General features: G+C 40.3%; 1 protein-coding gene across 7 annotated transcripts in view; it reads left to right on the plus strand.

The window, feature by feature from the left end:
* Positions 1 to 24587, plus strand: part of COL5A3 (collagen type V alpha 3 chain) — a 137150-nt gene that overhangs the window by 33689 nt on the left and 78874 nt on the right. For 4 of the 7 annotated variants that reach the window (XR_009153723.1, XM_058171475.1, XM_058171476.1 and 1 more), the window contains exons 5-12: positions 4619 to 4741; positions 7437 to 7574; positions 14345 to 14476; positions 18555 to 18740; positions 21035 to 21085; positions 21870 to 21911; positions 24014 to 24076; positions 24303 to 24377. Coding sequence is in view for 6 of the 7 variants with exons in the window: in XM_058171475.1 (XP_058027458.1) it covers positions 4619 to 4741; positions 7437 to 7574; positions 14345 to 14476; positions 18555 to 18740; positions 21035 to 21085; positions 21870 to 21911; positions 24014 to 24076; positions 24303 to 24377 (810 nt within the window). In the remaining variant the exon portion in view is untranslated. The other 3 variants (XM_058171481.1, XM_058171477.1, XM_058171479.1) reach the window with 3 other exon arrangements.

Here is a 24587-nt window from a genome sequence, read left to right on the forward strand (position 1 = left end):
GAGCCACAGATGCCCGTGGAGACTTTGTATGTTTATACTGGATGATTTATGTGGAGGCCTTTTTTTATTGAAATAGTCCCCACTTCATGGCAGGCGGGATCATCAGACATGGGAATGTTGGGGAAGGGACCTTCCAAAATGAAAGTGCTGATATTTGGGATCCATTCATTTCCATTTTTATTTTTTGGCTGGCAAGAAAATGAGCTCATTGATAGCATACACTGTAGATAATAGTTGAAATCTTCTTCAACTCCCCAAGGAATGAGACTGTTGCAAGGCTTTCAGTCAAGTGTCTGTGAAGGAGGGGAATCTTAACAGTTTGGATTAAAGGCTGGGTGGTAATTTAAAAAAAAATCATAAAAGATAGAAAACCTACGGAGCAGGGAACTCAAAAGACAATGCCGCTAATGAAAGAGAGTCAAGAAACAGAAACCAAAGAAAGGTTAGAAAAGAAAAAGTCAGAGAGGATTCTGTATGCCACTAGCAATCCAGAAGAGGCATACCCTTCTTTTAAGTGGCATCAGACTTTTCAGGAAGACAACTGAGGGATTTTTCATTTACAAAGGTTTCAATGGCCCTGGAAGCAGAGAAAAGCCGCATCCCCCCACTCTCCCGCCCCATGCATTCTTTCTCCAGGCATAAAATGTCAGAGGGCACAAGATTTGTGAAGGCATCTAGGCTGTTGTTGGCTTGGGGGTGGCCAAGAACAAGCATTTCTTGTTGTAATGCTTGTAAAATCTTGGCTTAGGGCCATCTGCCTCTGGTAATTTGGGCAGTGGCTGAGGGAATGCCTAGAAATGTCAGCTTAGCAGTGGGTGGTTGCTGAGGGGCAACTCCCTTTTTGTAATGAAGGTGGTGGCAGGGATCTCTGCAATGGAGTGGGGGCCAGGTGGAATGGAATCCAGAGGAATGTTCCCAGGCTAGGCTAGATGCCTTTTTCCATAGAGCTTGTAATCTTCTATTTCCAGCAAAAAAAAACCCACCATGCATTCAAAAGAATTGGGAACCAGTGGATGTGGGATTCAAGATGAAGCAGTTGTTGCAGGAAGAACTGAATAGTTTTATAAATTATCATTTATAAATTAATTACAGATTATAATTAGGTGAAAGGGCCTTGTGAAGCTCTCTTCTATTCTTCCAGTTCTGTGAAAGCTGTATATGATGCAGTCATGTTCATTGTGGCATGAGGTAAAGTGTCAACTTAAATGTGTGAAGGACATTTCTTTAAATAACCAGTAGACACTCACATTCAGTCCTTTGAAACTCTTCAGCACGTTCATTGCACATTTATGGATTCACATCCACTCTTCCCTCCCTCGGGTCCTGTTGTGTTACCTCATCATGGGTGGGAGGAAGGGTGTTTCTGGAAAGGAGGAATGAAAAACTCCATAGTCCTTGCCAGGGCTGTATATTCCAAGTAGAGCCACTCAATTCATAAAGGCTAAAGCAAGTGGGCACCAGTGGTGGGATTCAGCCAGTTCGCACCACTTCAGGAGAACTGGTTGTTAACTTTCTAAGCAGTTTGGTGAACTGGCTGTTGGAAGAAATCATTAGGGCAGAGAACTGGTTGTTAAATTTTATAATAAGTTTTTTTAACTGCATTTTAAATTTGTATATTGTATATTGTACCGTCTGTTTTATTCTTGCCTGTACACCGCCCTGAGTCCTTCGGGAGAAGGGCGGTATAGAAATCAAATAAATAAATAAATAAAATAAATAAAATAAATTATTTGAATCCCACCACTGGTGAGCACCTACATTGGGCAACAACAATATAGGAAGATGTTGTAGAGACTGTTAAATTAGTGACATTTTCAAAGGCATCTTTTCAAAATAAATGGGTGAAAGTAATAGTACACCATTCCTGTATTTTATCAAGAAAACCACCTGGACAAACCATATGTGACTAGGAAAAAAGGGAATCCCAGAGTATCTCATTGGTGTTATACAAAACTTTTACACAAACCAGGAAGTCACAGTGTGGATGGAACATGGCAAAGCATACTGGCTTTAGGCTGGAAAAGAGTGCAACAAGATGCCATACTCTCCTGTTATTTATTCAACTGATATGCTGAATATGTTGATTGGAAAATGGATTGGAAAATGATGGCTGTAGTTTTAAAACCGGGGGAAGAAATATCAAAAACAACAACAACAACGCTACACCACCCTGATGGCACTACTCTAACAGCTGAAAATGCAAAAGATATAAAAGTTGTAATAATAAAAAATAAGAAACGTAACAACAAGAATGGGACATAAATTGTTGTCCACTTCCAAATGTCGGATATGATTTAGAAGAAATAATGAATGGTAATATTGGAAGCAGCTAAGAGATCAAACAGGATTGGGAAGGATGGAATATCTCTATCCTAGTCCTGCCAGAGATCATTATCGAAGGCCATCAGTGTCATGTGCACGTTGAATGCAGGGTTGAAACCAGTCTGAAAGAAGGTTAAGATAATCTGCTTCCATCAGGGAGCTCTGCAGTTGCAGCCCAACCACTTTTTCTGCCCAAGGAGTGTGTGAATGCTCAGGAACCAACATAACTGATCTAGCCATGAGTATATTGTAATGTTTAAATGAATAAAGGCAAGCTGTGAACCATGTTGTATACCTGACTGCCATGTCATCTATATATCAACTGGGTTTTTCAGTGTTTGGTTTTCTTGCATGTGTATATAGTTGGAATTTGCAGTTGTTTGGGTTCATATATGCTTCTCTGTGTTTATTTTTGAACTGTGGGAATGTTGACATTTTCCCAATTCTGGCTGCTTTGCTCCTTCCCCTGTGACTTCCTGTTTTAACCACAGGGCTTCCTTTGCCTTGATATAGCCCTCTCTGTCCCTACCTGACCTCATGCCTTGGACTCTGACTCACTGTAGCCCGCCCTCCATCTTGCTTCTTAATTTCTCTTCCTTTCCATCACCTCAAGAATGTTGGGAGCAGATTAATTGTGGGTCCCAGCTGAGCAGGTGGGAAGAGCGATTTTGTGAGCTCTTCTGGAAGCAGGCCCACTGGCCATATTTTGGGAGATGATTAATTGGGAGCAAATGTTCTCTGTGCAGCAGGATTGCTAGGGTCACACTGGCTGAGCAAGAGGAGCTGGGGCATGTTCAGCTGCATAAGAGAGTGTGCTTGTGTACACATGCAGTCATAAAAATTAAATATAGCCATTGTTGGCATTCTGATTCCAAACCATAAAGAGAGGGAGAGGACAGAAACGAGCGAGTGAACATTCTTTGTCATACTAAATGTGGTTAATATATAAATATCCAAGTTTTTGAATTGCACAAAGTTATTTGCAAGCTTCATAATGCAGGAGGTATTTGTATTTTTTTTTAAATTTACATTTATATCCCGCCCTTCTCCGAAGACTCAGGGCGGCTTACATTGTGTAAGGCAATACTTTCATCCTATTTGTATATTTATATACAAAGTCAACTTATTGCCCCCCCCCAACAATCTGGGTCCTCATTTTACCTACCTTATAAAGGATGGAAGGCTGAGTCAACCTTGGGCCTGGTGGGACTCGAGCCTGCAGTAATTGCAAGCAGCTGTGTTTAATAACAGGCTATCTTACAGCCTGAGCCACCCACGGCCCACGGTATTTGGCTTTCTTGAGCAAGGTTAAAAGACCCCAATATTCAGAGTGACTGACAGATCAGCTGGTTTGTTCGACTTGTATTGAATCAAGTAAGTAGTGAGAGGAGATCTGCACACAATGGAATGAGACTCCACTGTGGGTCTCATTCCACTGTGAGTACATCCAGGGCCATGGTTAAATTGATTTGGATAGATGAGGCAATTTAAAACTTAAGCAACTGAGTGCCAGTCAAGGCCAAACTGAGCCACAGCAATGAGGTTTGTCCAGTTTTAAGCAAATGGTTGTAATAACCTTGGGAAACAGGAAGAAGAACCACAACCAGGGCAATGGTCAGATGAGAACTGTCTCACCCCTCATCAGAAATGCAGTTGGAGAAAGTGTTAGAGAAGGGACCCTTATTAGTTCTCTGGAAATTAAAGGCAAAGGAGGGGGAAAGTGTTTTGAGCCTTGCAAGATTGGTGTCAATCTTTTGAGGTAGTCCAGAGAGGAAAGTTTCCTCTCTGGACTACCTCAAAGGATTGACAGATTTATAAGATTATAAATAGCATGCTACTATAATCTTGTAAGTCTGAAAGCACTTCTCCTCTCCCCTGCCTTTACTTCCCAGAGGATTAGGGAGGGTCCCTTCTGAGATGCTTTCTTCACCCCATTCTTTCTGTGGGTTGAGATATCTCTTGTCTGGCCATTGCTCTGGCTGTGGCTTCTCCTCCTGTCTCCCAGGGTTATTCTCACAGCCCATTAAATTGGTAGAGGAAGGCTAACTTATAACTGGCTAACTTACAACTTATAACTGGATAATGACAATCTGAGTTAATATTCTGTAAGAGTCAACATCAAAAATATGTAATTTTTTTTTAGATGGACATTCTGTAATTTCACTTTATTAGAGTTGTTCTTAAGAGTGTAAAATATACAGGAAATTTTCTACACAATAAAGTCTTGGAAATGCAAAAACATATCATATGTTCATGAAAGATTCGGAATGGTTATACTGTGCTTCTTCCTTTTCAGGGTGATCTCCAACAATTACTGGTTGTGCCAGATCCAGCAGCAGCTGCCCAATATTGCCAGGATTACATGCCTGATTGCAACAGACAACTCATCTACAAATTGCAGACCCAGGATGCAGAAGAGGTAGGTAGGCAACCAAAAGGCAGGAGCTGTTAATAGCCAGGTTCCTGGCCAAGATCCCTGGGATAACTTTCTATGCCAAAATTCCCTGCAGACACCCAAAGAAAGACATCTGCTTGGGCGAATGAAACTAGCACCCAGTTGATTAGCACTATGGAGTCCCTGCTCTCTATTCTTAAATAGTAAAAGCATATCTTTCTCCATGTTACTCTAAATAACTATGGGTTGAGATATCATTAATATGCTGATAGTAAATTTAGATCTCTACGTCTGGTGACTTGAGTGATGCTGTCGCAACCCTCTCATGGTGCCTGGAGGCTATAGGGGCCTGGATGCGGGACAGTGGGCTACGACTGAAACCAGGCAAGACTGAGTGGCTTTGGGTGCATGGAGCTTCAAGATCAGGGTCTTTGTCATCTTTGGTTTCAGATGGGGTTGCACTAACCCATTCAGACCCAGTCCTCAGTTTAGAGGTTCTCTTGGACTTGCAACTCCTGCTCAAAGATCAGGGATGGTTGTGACTAGGAGAGCCTTTGCACAGCCTTTGTTTGTGCGCCAGCTGCAGCCTTTCCTGGATCAAGACATCCTACTTTCAGTCACTTAAGCCCTAGTCATCTCTCCTCTGGATCACCGCAGTGTGCTTTACATGGGGCCACCCTTGAAATGCATTCAGAAACTTCAACTGGTACAAAGTGCAGCAGCACAAGCAGTCCTTGGGGCCTGTAAAATGACCCATGTTACACTAATGCTTTGCAAGCTGCACTGGCTGCCAGTTTGCTTCTGGGTGCAGTTATTGATTGTGACCTTTAAAGCCCTCTATGACATAGGTCCAGATTATTAGATGAACTGTCTCATCCCACTAAGACAAGCCTGCCCTACTCATGCCAGCAGAGGAGGCCTGCTGAGAATCCCTTGGGTCAAGGAACTCTTACTGGTAGGATCCAGAAGAAAAGCCTTCTCTGCTGTAGCGCCAGCCACTGAAACATCCTGCACCCGGGGTGAGGTTTGCCCCCTTCTTCCTATCCTTCTGTAAGGGCCTGAAGACCTGGCTCTGCTGGTTGGCCTGGAGACCCAATGGGGGAATATATCACTGGAGGTGGCTACTGGACGAATTAGCTGACCCCACCTCCCCTCTGCACTTCCTGTTTCCCATCCACCTTTTTAATTTCATATTATTGTACTTCCATTGTTTATTTTTAATTGTTTTATTCCTTTGCTATCGTTATGTTTAGATTGTTAATCATTCTCTTCCCCCCACATTTTATTATTCTAAGCTGCCCAGCATAGCCCCATGGTGAGATGGGTGGCAAATAAATTTAACAGACAAACAAACAAATGGATCTGTCTCCCTTTCTAAAGATTTGGCATGGATTTTAGAACTTTATACCAGGCAGGTATATTTTCCCTTTTCAGTAGTTTATGGTCATTGAGAGCTGTGTTAGTCTATGATGACAAACAAACAAACAAACAAACAGGAGGGGTCTGGTAGCATCTTTTCGCATTAAAATTTGTATTAAAAGGCATACTGTATGTTTTTGTGAAATGCAGCTTATAATCAGATGCATCTGATGAAGTAAGCAGTATCTCATGACAATTTTTGCCTTTTGAGAGTTTTTCATTGGTTTTTAAAGACTCAGGGTGAATAATTAGGGTGAATCTGATACCTGACAGTGCTGATTTAGTAAAATCAAGAAGTAGCTATTGGGAGTAAGAGAATTTCAGTGGCATTATGCTACCTGGGAAAATCCTTATAAAAGAATATAAATGCCCCTCTAAACACCATTGGCCTTACATTTTTATAGATATCCACCTTCTCCCATCACTTAAGGTTTTGTCAACTGCAGTCCTCATGTAGCTATTTTAACCATGTGTTTTCCAATTTCCTTGGGAGTGGTTAAAAGAGCAACCTGTTGAAAAAAATGAAAGTCTGTCTGTTTGTTAGATCTTGCCCCTGCCTCTAAGAAATTTGGGCCTGTTGAATGTAGCTTCCTCAGAAATACACAATCACAGCATCTATATGATGATGTCATCACGTACTTGCCATCATTTTAGTGTTGTAATTGTTTGCTGTGTCTAAAACTTTTTCACTGTAAGCAGTAGTAATCTGGTGGATGGTGGAAATGCTTGAAACGCCATCCTATGTTACTTTAGCTGTATCCATTCCAACATTTGTGGAAATCTTCGCACCTCTTTTAGATCCATAAGTCTGCCCACTGGACTTAGCTCCTAAAGATAAGGCTCATAAATTGCTCAGATTACTTCTTGTGATTCATGGGAATGGCTCTTTAGGTCTTTTAGACGAAGAAGAAATAAGGTTTGCTCCCTAGGAGCGGGCCCGAGAAAGATAGAATTGGGGGCAATTTTGGAGTATGTGGGTAAAAAGAAACAGATACATTCCTGCTTTCCAAATCTGTTTTCTCCAGAAAGTCATATTGAACCACAAATAAATCTGTTGTGTGATGGTCTTTCCTCTGTGTTCTCCAAAGGGTTGGTGCCATGTTCATGTCTGTCTCTTATGAATGGTTTCCTGGTGGCTGAGCCTGGACGTATGGGTGGTGACTTTTGGTGTTCTAAGGAAATGGGGAAGTATTTTTTTTTCTTTCTCAAGTATCTGTTCACTCTTTTTCTCTTTCCCTCCCCTTCTCTTTTTTCTCCCCTTCTCTATCCTATCTGCTCCCCTCCCCTCCCCTTTGTGCAGAACATTCCACAGAGGAAGGGCAAGAAGGGCAAAGGCAAAGGCAAAGGAAGGGGCAAGGGCAGGAAGAAAGGTAGAGGCAAGAAGAAGAGAAACAAAGAATCCCTCGAGAAGTCCTCGCTCGGTCCAACCTCAGGCGAGGTAGAGAGTGCAACTAACTGCTCTCTGCTGATCTAATAACTTCTGGTCCCTGCCAGCCTAACCCATTGCCTCCTAACATGCCTAACCCATCTAATTGGCAGCTTCCTCTTGCTTTATCATCAGTGGTTCTTCAGGCAGAACTGCCTGCAGAGTGGCTGGCCTTTCTGCCCTTATGGCTGCCCATTGACCGCCTTGCATGAGGGCTGATGGTGCCATATGCAATAGCCTCTGGCTAGGGAGCTCAAGGACTCCACTTCCATTAGTCCTGATTGGCTGCAAAGTTCCAAACACAGGTGAGTTTGAACGCCTGAAGACATGATCTTCTCCATCAAGTGCCAGGCCAATGCATTTTCAGTTTTCCCTCTGATGTTCAGTCAAAATCAAGAGAGCTCATGGTCGCCCCAGGAAGAGGGCTATAAAGGAATTTCTATGTGGATGGGCAGCTGAAAGAATTCATGATATGTCTCAGGAAAATATCTGTATAGACTTTTGCTGGCTCCTTCCTGGTACTCTGACACCAGACTCTGACAGTACAGGTTTTTCAAAAGTGAAATTTAAAATAATTAATTAACTATTAATTGTTAATTACTTTTTAATTAAAATCTATGTAGGATGCAAACTTCCATTGAGCCATATTCCTATTGAATCATTAATTCTGAAACTGATGCCATGGCATCTTCCATTGATCTAATATTCAATTATATGAATAAGGATCAGTTACAATGACCAACAGTAAGCACTGTGTTACTGGTTTTATCCTTATTGGAAATCTTCAGGTGCAAATAGCCTGATGTTATTCTATTGGGGCCAAATAGAATAAGTGAACTCTGGGAAGCTCATTCCATTTGGTCCCAATAGAATAACATCGGGCTATCTGCACCTGAAGATTTCCGATAAGGATAAAATCAGTAACACAGTGCTTACTGTTGGTCATTGTAACTGATCCTTATTCATATAATTGAATATTACATCAATGGAAGATGCTATGCCGTCAGTTTCAGAATTAATGATGCAATAATAATATGTCTCAATGGAAGTACCTTAGTACCAGGATCTTTGGACCATTATAAACAATGCATTATCTTTAGGACCTATGTAGATCCTGGTGCTAAGCAGTTGCAGGAGGGAATATCTTAGAAGCACTACCAGAATGATAATAAAGGTATTCTTCATTTATCAACCACAATTGGGGCTGGCAACTCAGTTATTAATTGAATTACAGTCTTCATCTTTCCTTTGTTTTATAGATCTGAGAAATTTGCAGATGCAAGAATTGGTCACAAACTTACTTCTTCCTCACTGTGATAACTCCAAATAGTAGCTAAACAAGGACTACCTCTATAAAGTCCATCTTTTGGAAATGGCCTATAATTAAAACATTGCAGGGTTCTTTAGCTACCATATGCGGAGCTTATTGTCTTTGAATCACAAAGCTGGAGTAACAGCTATTGATCTGGACTATTAAGTGACATTTCAAAAAATGACATTGTAAATATATGACTCAACATCATGGAAGCACTTCCATTACCTTATCAGGCTTTGAATTTTGCTATTCCTAATGAAAACATATTTTGGTCTAGCACATGGAAGAAATACAGAATATGGTCACTCTGAGAATTCAGAGAATTCAAATTGAAACATAATATAATAGAATGTAAGTGTTAAAAAGGATCTTGGAGATCATGTAGTTGAATCTTCTTCACTGCACATCTCTGGCAGATGTCCATGTAGCATTTATGTCAACACTTCCAATAAAGGAGAATCTTATCATCTTCTGAGGCAGGTGTCTCTTTATGGAATAGCTTGTATCTTAGGAAACTTGTCCAATTGAAATAATTTAAATTCACTGTTATTTATTCCTGTTTTCTGCACTACTTGTAAATAGTTCAACTCCTCCTCCTATGTGACAGCCCTTCAGATACATGAAGTCAGCTATCATGTCTCCCTGAAGTCTTCTGTTCTCCAGGCTAAATAAATTGAAGTGCTCTTCATATTTTTCCCCCATTCCAGAGCCTTAATCATTTTGGCTGCTCTCTTCTGGACACACTCAGTTTCTTGATCTCCTTCTCAAAATGTGGTGCCCAGAGCTAAAAATATTCTAGGCACTGCATAGCCAGCATAGGATTGAGAGAAACAATAACATGCACAAAAATTACGTGCATACAAATGTTTTCTTTTAATGTATACATTTTGTACATAACTTTCCTATTCCAAATTCCTGCAAATGATTTTTTGAATTGCAAATTGTCTACATTTTCAGAAAATGGATTCCTGCGTTAGGACATTAATGTTGCATTATCAATTATAGGCCCTAGTTTGGGTCTCCCATGGAAGCTATAAATATGACATTGGAACTTTAAGGTATTGTGGCTTGAAGAGCTTAATTCAGGAAAAACTGATACTCATTAATCAGCACTCTCTTCCACAAAAATAGTTGGCTCCAGTTTGCTTTCCTGGTGATAATAGGTTTCATATCTCTCCTTTTACCCACTATATTCTCTATTTTTCATGTTCCTGCCCCTGTTTTCTCTACTTCGGTGATTGTGAAATGAAAATAGCAAAAGCTCTATATCCGTGATGGCGAACCTATGGCATGCGTGCCACAGGTGGCTTGCGGAGCCATATCGGTGGGCACACGAGCATTGCCTTAGCTCGTGCGCGCCAGCCAGCTGATTTTCGGGCCTTCTGGGTCCACCAGAAGTCGGGAAATGGGCCATTTCTGGCCTCCCGAGGGCCTCCAGGGGGTGGGGAAGGTTATTTTCACCCTCCCCAGGATCCAGAGGCTTTCTAGGAGCCTGGAGAGAGCGAAAAACAGGCCTACCGGGCTCACCGTGCCATTACGTGCCAAAAGTGGGGGAAGCGCTGGGGTGTGTGTTGTGAGCGCATGCCCGGGGGGCATTGAATTATGGGTGTGGGCACACACGTGCGTGGACCCTCCCCCCCGTGGTCCCCCCGCATTTGGCCCGTGATGGCAAAAAGGTTAGCCATCACTGGTCTGATATGCTTTGCAGTACAGGCAGCATAGATCTCCCCCACTATTTTTCTTCCCTTAGCCTAAAATATCAAGGAGCAGTATGTGGCAAAGAGGCTGTGAAGATTTGAGTAAAATTTTTACTCAATTACAAGCTGGTTAAACCTGCAGAAGGTCAACTGTATGCTTTTTAAAAAAAAAAGTCCTAAAGGTTGTTAGGAGAATCTCCTAATTTCCTACTGGTGTTAGCTATGCAGTGAAAAGGGATGTTAAAAATGGTACTAAATAGTTCACAGCTACTGTATAACAACAGGTTTAGACTCAACCATTATTCTTGTTTATGTATCACAAGTTATAGGTTTGTGGCAGTTGAATATGGTGCATGCTCTTGTTTAATTTTGCTGGCACAACTAGGTTTAGTAGAGTTATAATTTTATAATAGAATCTGGACATTATCTTAAGAATTTTAATGGAATTAAAATTGTTGATTGTTGATTCTTTTGTTTTGATTGTTTTAGCTTATGATCAAACAGATATATTTGCATTTTGTTTTCCTCTTGTCTTCCACTAATGACCTTTGTATGTCAGGGAAGCGTCCCCAAATGTGTGAAATACAGGACAGGGGGATGCTTAGCGCATCCTGCCAGTGAATCATTCTTGCCTTGGCCAAGGGGAACCTTTTCCCCGCCAAATGGAGCAGCTGGCAGAGTTCCTTTTTCTGGAATCAGGATTACAGCTGTTTGGCTGTTTAGTATTGGCAACAACAAAGCATTTCTCTTTTCCTTTTCTAATCTCTTCTCAGGAAGAATTTGCCACCCACTTATCCTTTTCTTCCCCTCTCCTAACGTAGGCACACTTCATTTCATCTACTTCTGCAAATACTTGTCTCGCAATAAAGTTCAGGTTAGTTGTGCATTTGATCAGGTAAACATCCATAGCACCCCTTTTATAGAGATTCCTATTGTATGTGAGTGAAATTGCAGTCCACGAAGTTAATTCTTTGGTTAGTTTTTGGCTTAGTCAGTCCATTTTTGCGATCATGCTTTACTGCATCCTGAGATATCTTTGCAATGTTACAAGTTCTGGAAGAATTTACCAGACTGATTTGCCTTTTCCAAAGAAGTTCCTTCAGGATTAAAAGTTGTCCGTGGAGATTTATGCACAAGTTTGAGGAGGTGGCTTTCTCTGCAGTCTTAGGAGTCTGTAAAGAAGCTATTTCAGGGGCGATTTAGCCCAGTAGTAAATAGATGGAAGATAGAGTTACTAATATACATTTGTTTGTCATAGGCCCATGATGGCAAACCTATGGCACGTGTGCCACAGGTGGCACGTGAAGCCATATCTGTGGGCACGCGAGTGTTGCCCTAGCTCAGCTCCAGTGCACCGGCCAGCTGATTTTCGGGCCTTCTGGGCCCACCGGAAGTTGGGAAATGGGCTGTTTCTGGCCTCCGGAGGGCTTTGGGGGGGGGAGGCAGTTTTCACCCTCCCCAGGCTCCAAGAAAGGCACTGGAGCCTGGGGAGGGTGCAAAACGGGCCTACCGGCCCAGCGTGCCATCACATGCCAAAAGTGGGGGGATTGCAGGGGAGGTCATGTGCACAGGTGGGAGGGGGGCGGGACGCGTTGAATTATGGGTGCGGGCACACAGATGCACAACCCCCCCGTGCGACCCCCGCTTTTGCCACGCAACGGCAAAAAGGTTAGCCATCACTGTCATAGGCACACAAACTGTTGCGAGAAAAACTTTATGATAGCTTCCTTTGATGTAAACATTGGGATTTCAACTTTACCTGAGGGTATCTTCAGGCAAGGTTGGCAGCGGTTTTGAAAGTGATTTGTCATTGCCTTCTTTCTGCATCCAAGTTAATGCTTGATTCAAATATTAACTAAGCCTTGCCTTGCTTAGCTTTCAATCTTCGACAAGTTCATCCAGATGCAGATCCCACTTTGGGATATACTTGAGATTAAACTGAAGAACTTGGTTGCATTCCAGGACATACGCAAAATTTTCATTGCGAGAGGAAATACATGACTACTTAAGATCTGTTGTCTTTGCACCTTTCCGGCTCCTGCAGCCTATCGGAATCATCAAAGTACAGGTAGTCCTTGATTTACAACCACAATTGAGCTCAAAGTTTCTTTTGCTAAGTGAGGAAGTTGGTAAGCAAATTTTTGCCCATTTTACAACTTTTCTTGCCACAGAAAATCATTGCAGTTGTTAAGTTAGTAATGCAGTTGTTAAGTGAATCTGGCTTCCCCGTTGACTTTGCTTGTCAGATGATCACATGACCCCGGGACACTGCAACCGTCATAAGTATGAGTCAGTTGCCAAGCATCAGAATTTTGATCACATGACCATGGGGATGCTGCAACGGTTGTTAAGTGTGAAAACAGTAATAAATTCATTTTTTTTCAGTACTGTTCTAATTTTAAATGGTCACTAAATGAACTATTGTAAGTCAAGGACTATCCCTAATCAAAAGGATTATATGGTTTCCTGACATAGCATCTCTTTCCCCAGTAACTTTGAGTTTCAAAATTGGCAATGTACAAACCTTATTTCTTTCTTGGAACACTGAGTGATGTTACTTCTGCAGTTACATATATTCGTCAACCCCTTTTTTCCTTCTAAGTCCCAAGTCAGGGGAACCTTCCCTATGTGTAGACGTCACCTGCAATAAGAAAATAATACTCTTCCCACGACGCTATTTTGTCTTGCCTCAAGATCTGCTGGATGTTCACGGGAACATAACACTTGGGATACATCAGGGGTGCTATTCAGCAGGTTCTGACAGGTTCTAGAGAACCAGTAGCGGAACTTCTGAGTAGTTCAGAGAACAGGCAAATACCACCTCTGGCTGGCCCCAGAGTGGGGTTGGAATGGAGATTTTGCAGTATCCTTCCCCTGGAGTGGGGTGGGAATGGAGATTTTGCAGTATCCTTCCCCTGCCATGGCCACCAAGCCACGCTGACAGAATCAGTAGTAAAAAAAATTGAATTCCACCACTGGGATACATACCAGTAAATTGGATGCTGACTTTAAATGAATGGCTATGAGCTCACATAGATATTGGAAGATAACAGTGCAGCATGGAACAAAATTCACTGATCTTCAGGCACATCAGTCCTAGAAAATGACATACCCAGCGCATTGATCTCCAACAACACATACAGTTTGCTCACATATTGTTGACGGGCTGGGGCAAATTGGCAGAAGAAACTCTTTTCCTCGTATAGATTTTGCTGTCTCTTTACAGATTTGCAGATAAATGAATGGCACCAAATGTGATTTTTCATACCAGGTGTTCTGAGTTTCGTAAGTCTCAGAGTGAAAGACTGTACTACTTAATGTGCTTAAAAGCTCAGCTGCATTTCTGCCTCTTTCCCAATATGGCACAGCCTCTGATCCACTGGAGCTTTTGCCCTTTCTTACCAAACTCCACTCCTAGATCTGCTAACAAACATGATTTAACTAGTAGGTGCTGCCAAATTTATTTCAGTGTTTAAATCCTCAGGGAACCTGGCAGATATGATGCCAGGAGATTTTACACTGAAAGATTAATCTTTTATAATAAGTTCCAAACACATCTCCTAGGCATGGAGGTATGAAAGGCTATTTCTAACCTCAAGGTACTAGATTTTATTGGCCCGAATTTTTCTTATATCCATCACCACTTTAGTTGGCTTTTGGCTGCTGGCATATTTCTAACCCCTAAAGAATTTGTACAAATCTATGTGCACATTGATAAAATAAGTTATATAGATTCCTTTAACATCTTATGTCTCCCCACCACCCTCAAGAATGAGACTCCAACTGATATAAGTCCGATGAAGGCAGCTACTGAGTTCTGGGGAAAGGATCCCAATGAAGAGCTTGGCATCCTCACTTCTACCACTATGACAGCCAACTTCAACCTTACAGACAATTATGAGGTAAGATAGACATTGTTTCCAAGGCTCCTGGGATGCCCCTTTCATTCTCAGAGTCTGAAGAAAGCAGGGAAGGGGTGAAATGTGGTTGGGGTAGATATAAAGATGGGAATGTCTAGAATGTCTCTGTTCTGGTTTTGGAGCCAGCCAAAGCCCCACGCCAAAATGTAGTGAACAGGCCTGGAAACAGCTGAAGTTAATTTGATTGAATTTACTTCCCATCATGTATTTAATAATTTAATTCATAAGCTTCCCTGAAAGTATAATTTGGCATCAAATTTTGAAGGTCTTTAGAGGCCCACATGAAGCTCTGGGATGTCACTTAATTCATCTGTGGTCTGTGGCCTGTCAAAATCCATGAATCTTATAAAGACTTTAAGGCCATAAGATGTCGTCAGATCATGCATATGGTCTCACTTTCCTAGGACTTTATCACTCCAAAATGCAAAATCAGAATAACATCTAAAGAATCTCTGTTGCCAGTTCTATCTTTAGATACAATGAGGTAGTCTGCTCAGATCAGGGACGGATTTGGATTTGAACCAAATCCCTACCGATTGTCTTCCCAAGATACTGCCTTTAGTAGAATGTGCAATGTTTTGTTTGTTCTGGCAGATTTTCACAATACAATATTAGGCTAAGAGTTGAGCATTTGCAAAAAGGTTGCCTTCTCTATAGCTCCTTCCTTTTCAGAGTCCTCGTACGAGGCATCTTGATGGACAGACAGACATGCAAGAGCTGCCCCAACTTCTTCAATATTTTCCTTTGAATGATATTTGGAGAAAGGCATTGGGGGCTGCAAGTTCTTCAAAATAGTTGGTGTCCCTGAAAAATGCCCAGAGTAAAATCTATGGCAGTCTGCCTTACCAGAAAGCTGCACCCATCCTGAAACCTGATTATTGGGACCCATAAGTGATTTTGGGACCCATAGGTGATTTTAATGGGGGGAGTGACAGGAGCAGTCAGGGACGGATGGAGCTAGCACAATGTATAAAAAAGGCAGATGGGATAACCCACTAGGTGGCAGGTGTTTCTGAGACATCTAAAATCTTCCCATTTTTACTTCAGTTTGGTTGCATCATTTGTATGTAAAGCAGGGGTGAAATGCTCCCGGTTCACACCGGCTCTCCCAATTAGGTAGCGATGGCAGCTGCTGGTTTGGAGGACCGGTAGCAAAAATCCCTGGCCCCGCCCCCCTGCTTCTGCTGAGCCGCACCATCAGCAGAGGTTGTTTTTTTTTACTTTTAAAAGTTTTTCTTCAGTTGAAACATGCCTTTAAAAGTAAATAAAAAAACCTCTGATGATTGCGGGGCTGAGCAGAGATAATCAGAACACTTTAAAAGTTCTTTTTTAAAAAAACCTCTTCAGCCGAAGGGGGAAAAAAGGAAAAGAGGGGGAAGGGGGGAAGGGGGGCTTTAAAAGGCTTCTCTGGCCATCCCAGCTGAGTTCCTCATCACCAGAACCTTAAAAAACATGTTTTCTAATGTTAAAACAATTATTTTAAGAGGTTCTGGGCTGCTATGAGGGAACTTCAGCTGAGATCGTCAGAGGAGCTGACTTTAAAACTTTTTTCCTCTGGCGATCCCAGATGACTTTCCTGATCCTAGCAGGCTTTTAAAATCACTTTTTAACAGCCCCCACTTACAAGAGCCCCCACCCATGCCCAGCCAATTCCCCATCCTCACTTACCTATAATTACTGCTTTCGGCTGGCAACGCCATGCTTTACTTCAGCTGCTGAAGAAAAAAAAAAGCTTGCTTTGACTTCCTGCTTTGCTGGCTGAGGAACTCTGGGATTTGAAGTCCAAAATAAAATAAAATAAAATAAAATAAAATAAAATAAAATAATAATAAAATAAAATAAAATAAAATAAAAAAATAAAATAAAATAAAATAAAATAAAATAAAATTAAATAAAATAAAAAATAAAAAATAAAAAATAAATAAAAAAATAAAAAAATAAAATAAATAAAATAAAATAAAATAAAATAATAAAATAAAATAATAAAATAAAATAAAATAAAATAAAATAATAAAATAAAATATGTGTGTAGCTTTCTGAGATTTGGTGTGTTTCTGTAGTGTTTCACTCTAACTACACAAACACACAAAATCTCACAAAGCTGTATGTGGCATTTTGTCTGTGTGTGTCAGTTGTGTTGTGTTGTGTGTGTGTAAAGTGTGAAAGTGTGAGGTTCCTGCTTGTTGCAGGAGCCATTTTGGGTGAAGTGCAGCTGCGTTTACATTGTGTGTGAGTCAGTTGTGTTGTGTTGTGTTGTGTTGTGTTGTGTGTGTGTAAAGTGTGAAAGTTGGTTATTGTTTTGTATACTTCGTTAATTATTTTTATTATTTATTGTTATTGGCCACGCCCACCCAGTCATCTGACCACCAAGCCATGCCCACCAATTAAGCCACGCCCACAGAACCGGTAGGGAAATTTTTTAGATTTCATCCCTGATGTAAAGTGAGGATGTGATTTGGATGCGTTCAGTTGTATCCACTTCTAATAAGAGGTGCCATAGTCCCAGAAAAACTGTGCCACATTTTTTTGCCTGTATAAAAACAATTACAATTGTTTTTATTAAAATCTTGGAGATGGAAGCTGTCTTGTCTCCAGCCAATGACCCCATCCATCATAAGGATTCTCCATCCATCCTATAGTTTCAATTCTAACCTTCTCATTAAAATCCTAAAAAGAGAGTTTATAATAACCCTTTTGACTGTTGAAAATGCTGAATGGAATGTGCTTTCAGGACCTCACTGTTAAAAGAGTAACTGGACATACTCTTATCTCAATAGGGGTTGCACATAACTAGTAGCAATTTGGTGATTAAATTACTGCTGGGAAAATCCAACTTGTATGCCGCAGTAATTTCCCGTGGGATAATTGTAAGAAATAATGTAGATATTTCTAGGGTACAGTGTAAGTATTACTGTCTGAGACAGAAATCACCAAGCTGCCTTTTCCCTCTCAGTGTGCGGCCAAAACGAAGAGGTAAAACAGTAATTTAATTCTTAGCCATTGGAAGTGTAAACCTAGTTTAGGATAGAGCAGAAATGGGAAGATAATAGTTTGGGATATACTGGTTAGATCTTTATATGATTTGAATTTCAGATAGCGAACTTTTAATAGTTTATCCACACTTCTTCAGAATTATGAAATCTACTTCTTGAAATTTACCTCCAATCTTTGTTTGGGAGAGACCTTACTAGGCTTTTAAAATTGGATTAAGATTTTAGGTATGATCTTGATTGTCGCTTAAACAATTTGAGGAATTATTCATAAATATACAGCATAGCTGAACTGATGAAAATGGGAAAGGAATAACAAAAAGTAGATTTTTTTTGTAGGACTTGGTTTCATTTCTGTGATACAAGGAAAATCTCAAGTTGCTTTAATTAATTAAAGCTACTTTAATTCTATGTGTATATATTCTTGTTTCAGTTGGTGGATATTGAGGTTCTAGTAAACAAAGCAAAGCAACAATAAATGAAATGATGTAAAATTAAAAAGAAATTTCCCCAAAGTCTACATTTTGCTATTATCTCTTATAAATTAAAATGGGAATAAAATATTACTTCCCTTATCATTTAACATTACTGTCATGCAAAACCATAACTTTTTCAGTTGTACTCCAACTGTTTAATACCTAGCTTTGTCAGGGGAAGAAAATCCACTGGATTGAACCTTTGGTACATGATCCTCATCCCACTTAATCAGAAGCTATATATAACCATTTCCATAACTTGTTGGATCCATTCATTATTGGTAATCAGGCAAATATGTATACATGTAAACATCCAAAAGTCTGTTGGTGTATTTAGGATAGGAATATGTATATTAGAGGCTGTATCCCACACAAAACCATGTACATAGATTCTAGAATATGTATATCTGCACACACCTGAACAGGATTCAATGAACAAAGTTTCTTTTATTTTAAAGGAAAACTGTCAGGTTTCCAAGAATGTAACTGTAGGAGAAAGAGTCGCATATAGGAAGAGTCTAATAGCAAGTGTGAAAAGTGATTATCATTAAATACATCTACTGTATTTCATATCCCCTTTCCTAATCCCAACAGGACCTTCTTGGAGAAGAGTATTTAATCAGCGAAAATAAAGACATGAATGCCAATGTCACTTACAGAGTATTCAATGAGAGACATGACAATAAAGATTATGAGGACTACTATGACCGACGAGGGGCCAGTGAAGCAGAGCACTATGATCCAGCTGAGCGCATTGAAGCCACCATCCTATTTCCCGAGGTAGCAACTCTACAAACATTTCTCTAAGCAATGAGTAACAATCTGAACAGTGCAGGAAATAATCTCATTTCATTCAAATAATGCATTCCTTATTTGGAACTAAGCTCAATTTTACTCAGTGGTGCTTGTTTTTGATTGTATAAGTTCAAAAACATACTGAGGCTTAACCAGTTGGAATGCAAGTATTACAATTCTAATTAAAAAATAATCTTGCAAACAGGACATACCATTTAAACACTTTAAGCTTCGGAATAAGGGAGGAAAGGACCAATCTCTCTTGTATTAAAAATACTGATTGTACAGTCTTTCGAAAAATAATAGTAAAATCTTTGAGCCAATTTAACACTCTTCCCATTGCTAGAGCAAAGAGAATCTTATCAAATGAGGCTAGCATTCCTGCACATAAATTGCTCCTGATTGCACCCTCATAAGCTTCTTCTGTTGTTTCATTGTTAGGCCGTGATCCTCAGTTGCACTGATTGTTGTGGGTCAAAACCCAAAGTCTCATCTGAAATCCATGAGAAGATGGAATACCAAAAGGTGGTAGTTCATCAACGGAGCTACAATGTGTTTATAATCTGTCTCTCATATAACCCATCTGCATGACCACGCTGTCTTGCCCGCTCCTCACCCCAGTTTAAATCCCACATCAGTCTAGACAGTCTGTGCATCTGATGAAATGAGATGCATCTCATGAAAGCTTATGCCATTGAATAAAATACGTTAATCTGAAACGGAGCTGCCAGGCTCATAGTCAACATTGTGAGTCAATTAAAAAAACTGAATCCACTTTCAGGCATGCTTCCATTGTGCATCAGGTTGGGTTTGTTAATTCCCTGTTTATACCTACAACCACAATCTCTCTTTATATTAAAAAAAAAGTCACAAATATATTTTAATGAGTAAAATGGAGATGAGAAGGTTTGTTGGTGCCCAAGTCATATTTTCATGTCCAAGATGCTCCAAACATGCCAAACTATTTCCCATGGAACCTATTACAGATGATTTTAAAAAGAGAATATTATGTGTTTAAAGAGAAGAAATTCTGAAAACTGGGCTCTGCTACTTCTCAAAAGGATATGTCTATCTCCACCTAGATATTTGCCAAAAGTGCCCTATTTTTATTTTGGATTTAGGAGCACTGAAACTCCTATGACATTAATCATAAATATTTATGGATGTCTTGTTGCCCCTATACCTCACCCACTCTTTTCCCAATGGCTAATTGCCACCAGGCTGGGATGGAAACTTGGCATTTAAACCAAGGTCGACTTGCCCTCTCCTGAGTCTTCTGACTCAGTCCAGAACCTGCTGTGCATCACATATTCTCACGGTGCGTTATTTCTCATGGCAAAGATTTCAGTCCTACCTTCTGGGCTAAGAAATTGATTTGAGTAACATTTATCAAGCATTTCTTTCAAGTCGAACGTAACTTTCAGCACTTACATGGACATGAAGAAAGAAAACATGTTTGCTGCTGCCTTTTTCTGGGATTCTTTGAGGGACTTTCCAGCAACCAATAACCCTGATAATTCCTATTGGGTACTAATCACATCCAGCCTGGCTCAGCTTCTTAAGATCAATCAAAATTGCCTCAGTGCTGCCACCTAGTTTGGATCAAAACTAGAAACCATTGTAAATTAAAACACAATAAATGTTTGTTTTTAAATCCAATCTTTTAGGATCTTTTTGCTCAGGGTTGTTGGTGATAAAAGAAAACTCAGTAAGATTTAATTCATAAGTGCTCAGAATTAATTGTAATTAATTTTATCCCTTTGTTTGATTTGATGCTATTTTGCCTTTCTGTTGCCCTATGCCTTCGGAGTTGAGTTTGCTCCAGGGATCAACTCATGGAAACTTAGTTCTCGAATTGTATCCAATGTCTGGAGATGTTAAGTCATTTATTTGCTCCTATTTCACTCACCATGCATTAAATATGGAGAAGTGTGGGATAGCTCATTTTACAGGAGAGATCACTGGAGATCACTTTCTATCTAAGCAACAGCTAACCCCCAGTGCCAGTTCTCACAATCAGTCAACTTAGAAAAATCCCACACTTCTTTCCAACAACTCACATAGTCCAGAAGCAAATCCACCTTCATTTAAGGTACAGTAACGTGTTTCTGTTTGAATAGTAGATATCATAAGATTTTTGGCTCAGTAAATCAGCTTGAAGAAACAGTCATCTTGAATATCTTCTCTACTTTAGGAGGTCGTGCCCATCTACATTGCAGATTCTCACATTATCATAATTGCTGGTTCTCATGGTGGTTATTTATTCTTTTTGTGTGTAGCAGCAACCAAATCTGAAGGGACAGAAAGGGGAGGCAGCGGTCATCGAACCTGTGAGTAAGATATGTTTTCTATTCTAGCTTTGCCAAAACCCATCAGCCTGGTTGGAGACTTAATTTCACCAAGAAGTGGTGGCTTGGGGTTTGTGGTCAATTCCATTTTGATTCTTGGAAGGATAAATATCCAAAACTCTAGTAATTTCCATACAGTTGAGAGATACTCAGTATCTCTCCCAGTATCTGGAGATACTCCCAGTATCTGGAAATTTGAGATGGAGCAATTGGGTCATGGATGAGGACAAAAATCTTGCAGACAAATACAAAAACAAACACTTACAAATATATGAGAGTGGGAAATCTGTTCCTTTATTGCATTGGCAGATTGGTTTCTGGATCTTAGTTGAATATTTTGCATGCTTTATTATTGGCTGTGATATGCTGGGTTTTCCCTCTGTATAGATCACAATATAATTTTCCCTTCTGAGGATAGTTAGCTTAATTGTGCCCCAGAATCACAGACATATATCACGATAATATCTCATGGATACAGATGATCTAATTATGCAACAATTAGCAATCTCTTTTTTTTATACATTCAACAAGCTTGTTACTTGTGCAGAGTATTCAACAATAAGCATGCAAGTGGTTTATATTCCTCAGATATTAAAGAATCGTTAGTATTTCTCTTATCCTTCTTACAAGTGTGTGAACTTATTTCAGTGCTTAGAGACAACTAAATTCACATGATATAACTTTGTGAATATTCACAGGCCACAAAGTCACCTTTTCCCTTCAGAACCGGTTCAGGGTTGTTAAATATTTCTCCTTTCTGTTGCAGGGTATGACTTTTGAAGGGCCACCTGGATATCGAGGTCCACAGGTAAGATACATAGGAAGTACAATGACATCAGTTTTCCCAGCCACTTTAAAGTTGTTTTGGAGGTCGTCACCTCCTTCCTGGCTCCTGGCTTTTTCCCCACATTCTGGGCAGGAAAAGAGGATTTGCAGCAGCACAATCCAGGTTGGTGCCATTATAAACAGGATTGGGGATGGACCTATCTCCATGCCTTTCTGCTCCTTTTTCTGCTTTTCCCCTATGTGTCCTTAGATGGGAGAAACACAGGAATGTCTTGAGAGAGTTGATTGATCCTTTTCTGTAGATTTTTATCTCAATCATTTAATATAATTTATCTCAATCATTTAATATACGGGAAACCTGCTTGCATGGCATGGGATTAGGAGTTTAAGTCCCAAACACAAACAGGGAGTTTGCAGGCAAGAAGATAAATGTAAACTTCATATAGCATAATTAGTGCCATGAACATGACCCACTGAAGTGTGCAGTTCATGCATAATCATCGATTTGCCCCCAAACTCCCAGTATATTTCATGAGAATGTGACTATCTCTGTGATTCCACCCACCCCAATATTTTAGCTTGAAAGTAATAGTACTCTTCTCTCTGTTTTGTTTTGTTTTGCCAGGCAGTTACAAGAAAACATAAAAAAATTACAGAACAGGGTATCTCTGAGCACATTTGGAAATTAGATATCAATTTCTTGAACTTGAACTGAGTTACAGCCCTCAAGCAGTTGACTCCTGCAAACTTAAGAAACCTTCATTTCAGCAGCCTCATGAGGGAGCTGGGGGTCTTTTTATCAGTCTATCAAAGATCAACCAGTTGTCAAGCCTGATGGGTGCAATTCTTGGAACCTGACACCAGTGTTCTGATCATTGAACTTTTAAACACTTCTTAATTTACTTCCCCAATATTGCCTTCCTATAACCAATTATCAACGGAATGAAAAGACCATCTGTCCCTCCATTTAAACTCATTACAGGTAGTCCTCGACTTACAACTACAGTTGAGCCCAAAATTTCTGTTGTTAAGTGAGACATCTGTTATGGGGCTGGGATAGCTCAGGCAATAGAGAAGCCTATTATTAGAACACAAAGCCTGCAATTACTGCAGGTTCGAGCCCGGCCCAAGGTTGACTCAGCCTTCTACCCTTTATAAGGTAGGTAAAATGAGGACCCAGATTGTTGGGGGGGCAATAAGTTGACTTTGTAAAAAATATACAAATAGAATGAGACTATTGCCTTATACATTGTAAGCCGCCCTGAGTCTTCGGAGAAGGGCGGGGTATAAATGTAAACAACAAAAAAAAAAGGGAGTTTTGCCCCATTTTATGACATCTCTTGCCACAGTTAAGTGAATTACTGCAGTTGATAAGTTAGTAACAAATCTGTTGAGTGAATCTGGCTTCCCCGTTGATTTTGCTTGTCAGACGCTCACAAAAGGGGATCACATGACCTTGGGACACTGCAAGCATCATAAATATGTTGCCAAACATCTGAATTTTGATCATGTGACCATGGGGATGCTGCAAAGGTCATAACAGTGAAAAATGGTCATGTGTCATTTTTTTCAATGCCTGTTGTAACTTTGAACGGTCACTAAATGAACTGTTCTAAGTCGAGGACTACCTATATAAGGAAGTAAGGAAATGGGAGTACCTGTTTGATAAGATGGAGTTTTTTAAAAAGGCTTGAATTTGAGGAATTAGAATTAAGAACGTCTTTCATCAGTAAGGATCTATTAATGTTTCTTGCTTATTGGTAGACGTCTTATAAAACCTGCCATATGTATCTGACACTTTAGTCAAGAAGTACAGAGTTTTGCAAAAAGTATAATCCAAGTACATCTGCAGAAGGAGACTAATGATTGATGTTAGTATCTAGGTGCATTATGCTGTCTTTTCCTGTTACTTATAGGGAGGAAAAGGAAACTATGCGTAATTTTCAAACTTCGTTGTCTGCAGCCTGGTTTTTGGAACAGTCAGGCTTAATATTGTTGCTGCAGATACATTTGATACAATGCTGGGCTTGGATATTACTGTGTCATGATGTTTCTACTTTAAAAGAAGAATTGCCTGTGAGATTTTCTTCATTTATCTTAATTTTCTGCTGTATCATTTCCCAGGGAGAGATGGGTCCAATGGGATCACCAGGGCCATCAGGATTTCCAGGAGATCCTGGCGAGAGGGTAAGAAAATCACTTAGGTGGTTCGAAGGAATGATACTCTCTTCGATCTTTCCCCCTGGCAATTTTTCATCTTCTCTGAAAATGGTGGGTGTGGGGAATAAGGAATTGCTGGCATGCGCCCCTTCCGTGTATCTCTTTGACAAGCCCCAGCTTGATATTGCTTTCTTTTAGTCCAATGATTCTCAAGAATGATTGACAGAGGTATCTTAACTCACTTTTTGCACAGGGACCACCAGGCCTCCCAGGCCTTCCAGGAGCTGATGGGCTACGTGGACCTCCTGGGACAATGCTCATGTTGCCAGTAGGTGATGCAGGGAAACGGATCAGTTTGAGTATATGAGATATACTGGCAGGAAATGACATCATACAGTCCCTTTGAGAAGCAGATTCTAGAGGGATGGTGTTTTCAGTTTTAGTGAATATTTGATGTAAAACGAGAATCCTTTTTTAGTTTCCGGGGGTATTATTTTGCGTCTATTCCAGGTGCAAAAATGTGTTCACATTAATTATA

The sequence above is a fragment of the Ahaetulla prasina genome, chromosome 2 (assembly GCF_028640845.1).
Source record: "Ahaetulla prasina isolate Xishuangbanna chromosome 2, ASM2864084v1, whole genome shotgun sequence".
Taxonomy (NCBI): domain Eukaryota; kingdom Metazoa; phylum Chordata; class Lepidosauria; order Squamata; family Colubridae; genus Ahaetulla; species Ahaetulla prasina.